We start from the raw sequence: 9,155 nt of genomic DNA on the forward strand, positions 1-9,155 counted from the left end.
TCAAGCAGAAACTAGCGAGGAAAGCGAGGTGTTTAAAGCCAGCCATTTTTTTTACATGAGAACGGATTAATCATTACTTCTTATGGAAAAGGTTGGTTTGGTATACGTCCTATTCGGTATAAGTCCAAACTCCAGGAACGGATTAAGGTCGTATACCGAGGTTTCACTGTATATTGAAAAATATAAAAACAAAAAAAATTATACTTTAGAAGTTAATCTAGTATCAAAACCGTTTGATTCATCACGACACAGTCCAACTGGAACGCTTTCGGTTAACTGACATTTCAGATGATTGACATTTGGATAATCGATGCTCTACTGTATTTCATTTCATTTCAAATCATTCATTGATAAATAAACAAGTTATAGCTTTAATGTTATTTGAGGAATGTGGATAAGTTAAGTGAGCTGTGCTGAATGTAATGGAAGTAATGGAAAACCTCATTCTAATTACAAGATTTCAATTTATTAGAGGTGATGTATGATTATAAACCAGACGTTAGACTGTAGTCTGGGTATTTTTCACAATTACATAGTTGTATAATCACGAGAAACTTTCAAATGAATTAGTGTCAAAATCATTCAATAAATAATTCAAAATGTAATAAAAAATGCCAAATATACTCCACTTAACTTTTACAAGAAAGCATATCATTGGTCATCATTCTGAACTTACCAAAAACTACCATATTTCTAACTTTTCTATAGCAATTCTTTTTCTAAGTTGAAAGAATTTATAATTTCAGTTCAAAACTAACAGCCCTGGGTGGCTATTATTGGATAAGACCTAAATCTGCCCATTGTTTATTATGCAGACTGCAGTGATGACAAGATCATCTGTGTGGAGGCTTGCATTGGGGATCAGGAAGTAGTTTTTGTTAACTTTTATGTCCCTGGAAAGGAAGATGTTGAGGGTTGTCTCACATCTATGAAGATCATCTACAAACTGGAGAGAAAGCATTACATTACTCTTGGAGATTCCAATGCACAATCCCCTTCTGGGGAACATCCTACCCTGGACAAAAGGGGAAAAGCCTGGGAGCTTTTCATTTCTTCCCACAATCTGTGCATTTTGAATGATCCTCATGCAGTACCTACTTTCAGTTGCAACAGTTGGGTGGACCTAACTCTTTGTTCTACTGATCTTCTGGAATCAATACACAACTGGATGCTGGACAAGGATGACAGCCTCTCAGATCACTGCAAGATTGTCTTTGACATTGCTACTAATTACACCCTGACTAACTGCCAGTCCAGTAATGATACAAATATTCTTGATGCTGGTAGGGCAAATTGGGACAGGCTGCACCATCTGCTTCAAATGGCAAAAAGCAATTATATTCAGGATCAAAACAATGGCAATAGCAGGAAACTTATTTCAGCCAAATCAGGGAAATTGTCACTGTGTGTGAGAAAGCATCACCATCAAGAGGAAGCATATAAGGAAGGTTCCCTGGTGGAATGTAGAACTTACAGAAATGTGCCAACAGAACAACTGGCTGAGGAGAAGATTTCAAAAATGTAAGGACCACAGAAGAAACACCTTTAAGGCTGAATATATTACCTATCAAAAACAATATAAGGAAAACATCAAAGATGCTAAGATCTCCTCATGGAGACAGTTTTGACCAAAGGGATGAGCAACCCATCGGGATTCGTGTACAAGCTTGCATCTGGCAAACTAAAAAAATCATGTGTACTCCCCACATGCACAAGCACTGGTGATACTACAGACAGTGCCATTAGGAGGACTGCAAAAAAGATGCTCAAGATATTTTGTCTATAAGAGAACACTCATGAAGCACAGGATAACAATCTGAATGACACTAATTACTACTTTATTAATGATGAACCTCTCTTCATGGAAACCGACAGAGTTATTGGACAGCTTTCCAACAACAATGCCCCAGGGATTGACAGTATAAAGGCAGATATTGTCAAAGTGATCTGGATGGAACATCCGGGCCTTCTTATCTCTATCTACTATCTATGCTTTATGCATAGGTACTTCCCCAAGGAGTGGAAGATTGCCAAAATAGTCCCTATCCCAAAAGATCCTAACAATACCCTGACCCTAAGGCTTGAGGATTATCACAGCATAGCTCTCCTGCCAATTATACATAAAATACATTTGTAAATATGGAGATTTTATTATATATGTACCATTTTGGTAATGTAAATAATTCTTATTTTATGTAAATTTCACTCTGTAAATGTATGCTGTGTAACATGTAGTCATTTTATCCTTTGTACCTTAACCTCTGCAATGCTTTGTGTTGCAGAGGTACACTTAGTTGTAAATAAAGTGTTATGCAAAATAAGTTCAAAATTAACTTCATATTAAAAATTTTAAAAAACCACCTTCAGCATTTGTTAACAATTATGCAAATTATGATTATATTCAATTAGATAGAAAACATTTCTTCCACTGGAAATCCATCAAAAATTCCCCTATATATTCATCATTTATAAGAAATTCAGTTAAATTCCAATATGTATAAGTTTAATAAACTTTTTAAAAAAAGCCCTCAGAGGCACATCTTGAAATTGTGTTAAAAAAATTTCTGAAAATAAATATTTTATTGATAAAAATACTATTAAAACACCACACACAGTCATTTATTACAGTATATTCATATTATAAATAGCATAATTTGAATTATACTGAATTTTAAATGAAAACAAAAAGTTTCCATTATCATCAAATATACATTTCAATGAAAATGATGCAAAAATTAAATAAAACTTATGGGGTAAAGAATATCTATTACTAACCTTGTGTTCCAGGAATATCTGTAGGTTTTTCAGTTGTTTGTTTAGTTGTAATACTAATAGTAGTAAATGATGGATCAACTATAAAAGTAGAACAGTTAATTAAGATATGTTCAAAAAATAAATTGTATTTTGAAAAATTTGAAATAAGACAAATATAAAATTATCTTAAATGTTTTATCAATATTATAGATAAGTATAAATTTATTCAAATTTATAAATTAATAATTATATAACTTATCTGAAATAAATTTCAATAGATTACTACATTTTCAATTATTTTACAGATTAAAATGAAATTTTATACTGTAAAAATCAAATGTATATTATTGTGATATTGTCACAATGCCAAGCTGCAATTTTTAATCATTTTAAATTTAAAAAATCATGTGACTTCCAGTTTAAACTGGAAGTTCATATATAGTTAATTGAGCTTCTGGCCACAAGTTTTCAATATCTGGTCTTGATTTTCATCTAACTCACTCTGTTCTCGAGATTAATAAAGGATAGATGGATGGATGAATGACAATGGGAGTGTAACAGTCTGCAAATTGCAATACAAAAACAAAAACAAAAAAAAAAGTTAAAGAATTTTTAGTGTTGAAAAATTCATGATGTAACTTTTCATTATAAAAATTCTTCTGAATGAATAAATATTTCAAAATGAAATGGTAAAATCACTACTCCACATGTCCAACTTTGAGGCAGATTCCTTGCCAATTAAAATCTCTTAGTTTTTGATGTTTAAAACAAATTTAAGAATTACCAGAATCAGAAGACAGCACCAAATCAGATAACATTCCTCATAATTTCCGAAGCATATATAAACTACTGTAATATTCAAAAAGATTTATTTCCATATAATAAACATATAAAATTACTTCTATTCTCAGTTTTATCATCATAGCTATTTGAAATAATTTTTGCAATAAATATAAATGCAAAACAAAATCCAGAATCACCTTAAAATTTCTAGAAATTACTTCTAAAATTTTCTCTCTTATTTCTGCACCTGCACAATGCCCAGGAGAAAGAGGGCTTTGGAATAAGGTACCAAAAATTGAGCATTATATTTTCATTTATAAATTTTATATTTTGTCACCATGGGGCAAGTTTAACAAAAAACATCATTAAAAAAAAATTATTTTTATTATTTCTAAAAAAGGGGATGGGCTAAAAATAGTCTTGCACAAGGTACACAAAAAGCTAGTTATGACACTGCTAACAGACACCTGATACAGTTTTTGAATGCCATGTCATTTGAACTTCAAAGATTTAAACAACAACAAAGAACATACTTCTGCAATGTTTATTTTGGCATGAAACTGTTCCTTTTTCATCAATTATATCAGAATTAGTACAAGTATTACTAATACAAGTACTTTTTCATCAATTATATCAGAATTAGTACAAATTCAGCTTAGTACAAGTAATTTAATACAAAATACTTCAGAGTATTTTGTATTAAATTACTTGTACTAAGCTGAATTTAATTCAGCCATTTTTGGTTGTCTTAGATGCAGCCTTGCCTCCATATTTAGTAAGTACAGTAGAACCTCGAAAACTCGGCCCTCGATAACCCGGCACTCCGGATAACTCGTCCACACCCTGGCAGGGCAAAAAAATCCTTAGTTAATTAATTTTCATTATAGACAGCTTTATAAAAGTATAAAAGCTCTCATAAAGTATTTTTCTGAGGTCTGTCTTATCAGGTAAATTACTGTACACAGTGTATTCATTAATTTTCATTTTCATGTAATAAAGTACGTAGCCTTCATAAAGTACGTAGTTTTCCTTTGTTTAAGGGTATTTGGGCAGTTTATTCTCTGTTATATTCTCAAGTAAACAATACATACAAGTACAGTACAGTATTTTCTGAGGAAACACTCGTACTTTTTTTTAACCCCATTCCCGATAACCCGGCATTTTCACAAACTCGGCCACCCTTCGGTCCACATTAGGCCGAGTTTTCGAGGTTCTACTGTACTTCACTTTCAGTTACAAATTACAGCAAATTAACTTTACTTTTCTTTTTGATTTTACAAGGAGACATCCAAGCTTTGACATCCTACTGAATTTTAATAAAATTTTAATATGTTTTAATACATTCTTTCCACTAATGCACATTCATCTAAATCAAAGTTAGTTTACAAGATATCATTTTTTATACTTTTCCAAGGGTATATTGAGTTCTATTGTAATGATCAGGCATGGACCAGTGAATATAATACCAGGTTGAGAAAGTCTAAGTCATGGTTCATACTGCATTTTCACAATTTTTTTCTGGAGTGTGCAGTCTAATGAATTATTAAAAAATATATTTGGCCCAAAGCATTTTGTAATTATTAAAATCATTCACACATTTTTAAACCAACAACTGAATAGTAAATCAATAGGCCTACATTTTCTACAATTATTTAAAGATATGCAAATGATTAATATAATTCACTGGATTGCATATTTCAGAAAAAAAATATGTAAAAAAAGTTGAAAAAAGGGCAAACCTGTAATGTCAAGCTTTTCAATCTGGTGTTATAATCATCGGTATAGGCAAACTTGTTAAGATTCAATCATAGAACTCAATATATAACCCATGGAAAAAAGTTTAAACAATAATTTCTCGTGAACTACTGCTCATTGGCACAAGTTACATTACCTTGCATTAGTGGAAGAGATGTACTAAAACATTAAAATTTCAGCAAAATTCACAATGTCAAAGACATTTTAGACCTTTGTTAGACTGATTTTAATATTGGTCATCACTATTCATAATTTTTTTGCTGGTTTACTTTTTTTTTCAGTTGTTTGATTTCTATTTTCTTATAGTCAGTTCCATAAATTTTCTTTTCACACTTTTGCCACTTTCCTCACTTTTGTTCAAAGAGAATCAAAACTCTGCATAATCAGACTATGGTGATGCAGAACAAACTAATGGTCAATTTTGATTGCTAATAGTGCTGAAAGTTAAATTTAGAGACAAATAGCACGTTATCTAGAAGTTGGATCAGCCTATCAATTCTGTTTTCTAAATTTGCTGAATGAATGATAGATGAATAGATAAGAATAACTCCCAAATGACTGTTGTTGCCATGGTGGAGAAGCTTTCTTTTATAGAAGTTTCTGTGCAGATATATCAAGGATAAAATTCTTGTCAAAACCTACAAACATCAGATGATCCTGAAAGATGTTTTCACCAATTTGTTTGGTAATTGTGGCATAAAACACATTATGCACAAGAAAGCACCAGTGAAATCATCCAATTTGACAAAAAGTGTTGTAACAAAATGAGTCATTCTTCTCAATCATAGCTGGCTTTGACAGCACCATGAAAGTGCCCCACTTTTGCCTTAGTTTTCACACAGTCTTCAGCACACTATGTCCTAACATATTTTGATCTGTGGTATAATAGCATACTGGACTTTTATCAGACAATTCTGGATTATCAGCTATTTTTCAGAGGGTGCTGGATTACCACATTCTGAATGAACAAACTTTCACTGTATATAAAAAGACCATCCTTCAGAAAATCATATAAAGTCATATATTTATTGATAAAAAGTTTTTAATCCCATAATTAATTTAAGTGGCTAGAAAATGCACAAATTCCAAAGCCTCTAAAATGCTTTTAATAATTCTCAACAAACATCCAAATGTATAATATAATTTCAGTTTTTATATTTTTAAAGACTGTTCTTAAATACAAAATATTTAAAAATACAAATAACTTATGGTTAATTACTATAATTTAAGTGAATGAAGCATACAATATCATAATTGTAAATGCAATTTTTCTCTAAACACATTTTATTGAAGAATTGAATTTTAAACACAATGTTTTATGCTACAAAAAATATTGTGGTGATATTGGCACTAAGTGGCTGTATTTTTAAGTTGAATTTATGTGAAGCCACAATGTTTAAAACCCCTTAAGCCCTAAGCCCAAGATATCTTGGGCAAGTTACATAGCGTTAGATAAAACGCGGTCCTTAAGACCATTTTTGAAAAAAAATTTTTTTTCTGAATTCTTGGAATGTTTTAAGTCTCCAAATTTTTTCAAAATTTTTTTCCCACGTGAAAAAATGTTATCACGATTTTAATCAACTTTTAATGACGCGTGCTTCATGCTTTATTACTTTTTAATTGTTTTTTAAAGGGAGTTTGATATCAAATTTCATTCATTGTTCTGAAGTTGTAGTGCACCGATTTTCCTTTAGTAAAGTTATTTAAAGCTAGTTTCTGACGTCAAAAATGACCTCCGATAGTTTTTTAATTTTTTTAATAAATAGATTTTATTATATATAAGTTTAATTAAGCCAGGGGGTTGAAAATCGCAATAAAAATTTTGATTTTTTAAAAATATTTAAAAATATACAGCCAACTAGTATTCACCCTACTATAAACCCATCGCCTCCCGAGACTTCTATGAGAATGTCCCGGGAAATCCAACTCCAGCTGTGTTCAAGGTCATCCAGCTGTGTAAACAATGACTTATCAATGTCAAATTTCACAGAAAGGGGAGACAAAGGAAAATAAAATTTGAAGCTTTTTCTTCAAAATTAACGCATTTCTTTCGTTTTTTTCAGTTTTAAGTATTTTTTACGTTTGATTACATTAATATCAAAAATTGAAAAAGGCTTAAGGAGTTAATGTGCTGAAGTGCAAGTCACATGACCTTTGGTACTTAAAATGTTACAGCCTACATTTACATCATTTTAATATTCCAGAGAATTTGTAACCTAGCAAGTTTTTTACCGTTTTATTGCGAAATTGAAATTAATTAATTCACTAGAAAAAGTATTTTTTTACCTCTCCTGAAAAGTTTGTTTTTTGGACTTTACATTATGACATTACATACTTCAAATATTAACAAGTTTTAAAATCATTTACCATCACATTCTGGAAGCATTCCAATCCAATTTCCATTAGTACACCTTACAAGAACATTTTTTGCAGAATTATTGCAATAGTAATAAATGATATCACCATCAATATATTTTCCAGATCCAGCTGAACCTCTTTTAATACTAATAAAATATCCTCCAGGTACATTTAAAGGTTCTGGACATGTTACTTCTAATTAAAAAAATAAGGCTTAAGATTAAGAAATGTACAAAATGTAAAACTTTATAAAGCTATTTAAGACATACCAATACATGTTGGTTCACTCCCATCCCATTGTTCATTTTCTTGGCACAGTCTTTTACTTGGACCGGATAAAATAAAACCTTTTCTACATGTATAATGGACCTCTGATTTGTATGTTGTAACAGTAAAAGCAGCATGACCATTTAGTGGACTTTGAGGGTTTGGACAGGATTTAACTAAAAAAGTTTAATAAATTAATTTACCATATTATGTTTTACTAAATACTAAAATCCATAAATGAAACAATTTACAAAACTATATTTTTGAAATTCAATATAGCAGACCAACTTTATGACCTAACTAGTTTCTGGAAAACTGTCATAAAAAGCTATACTATTTCTCTTAATCTTTGGAAAGTTTCTGAAAACAGTTTAAACTGTACAATATAATTCCACACAGAAGATAAATGATAAAATATGGAATTTCATACAGTCATAATTGACTGTGTGTAATACCATGTTTGAGTGTCATAAAAGTGGGATCTACTGTAGTAGAATAATGATTATAAAGTTTATTTTAATGCCATGTCATAAAATTACTTATTCAAAACTAATTTTTACATCTGTAATTTGTTCTGTATCATTTCTGTTTTTATACTAAATGATTTTCTAAGTAGATGAAAATTGTTTAGAAAATTTAAATATTAAATAATATAAACCATTGTCTCTAACTTACATACTTTCCACACAAATCTATAGTTACAAACAATATTTTTAAAAGTATTTATAAATCTAAACTTACACAAGTTTCATAAATTTCACATAACCGATGATATACGAAATTAAAGCATTTAATAAGAACTTTCACTTGTTTCACTTAAGCTTTGTCAGAATATAAAAAAAAAACAATTAGTTCCAAAAAACAATTTTAAACAATTTCCAAAAAACAATTTTTTAAACAAAAAAACAATTTGTTCTCCAATGATTATCGTCGACCTTGTTTGTTATCCAAGTTGTATATGAAATATGAAATTGTCCATCCTGTTCGACATCTGTACAATAGTGGTTTGTGTTTTATGTTGGCTGAAGAGGGGCCAATGCCCGAAACGCGTAATGTAAAAGGCGTCCCAACTGAATAAATAGTCAATAAGTTGCCAAGTGTTGATATATGTCACCTTAGTGTGTCTGCAAAGAAACAGCTTAATAACAACAACACGGTTTCATCAGAATCAAACGAAATTGTTAATATAGAAACGGCAGTTATCGACCAAAAGAAAAGGAAAACATGTGTACAGTTCA

General features: G+C 30.5%; 1 protein-coding gene across 1 annotated transcript in view; it reads right to left on the reverse strand.

Moving 5' to 3' along the window:
- Window positions 1–2,704: 2,704 nt before the first annotated feature.
- Window positions 2,705–9,155, reverse strand: part of LOC111642410 (protein lev-9-like) — a 44,857-nt gene continuing 38,406 nt past the window's right edge. The window contains exons 5-7 of the mRNA XM_023388756.1: window positions 7,920–8,093; window positions 7,660–7,845; window positions 2,705–2,853 (exon numbers count right to left, since the gene is read on the reverse strand). Of these exons, the coding sequence (XP_023244524.1) occupies window positions 2,771–2,853; window positions 7,660–7,845; window positions 7,920–8,093 (443 nt within the window). The 3' untranslated portion in view covers window positions 2,705–2,770. The remainder of the gene's footprint in view (window positions 2,854–7,659; window positions 7,846–7,919; window positions 8,094–9,155) is intronic.

This window comes from Centruroides sculpturatus, unplaced genomic scaffold (genome assembly GCF_000671375.1).
Source record: "Centruroides sculpturatus isolate CEXI.00-Female unplaced genomic scaffold, Cexi_2.0 scaffold1624, whole genome shotgun sequence".
Classification (NCBI taxonomy): Eukaryota; Metazoa; Arthropoda; class Arachnida; order Scorpiones; family Buthidae; genus Centruroides; species Centruroides sculpturatus.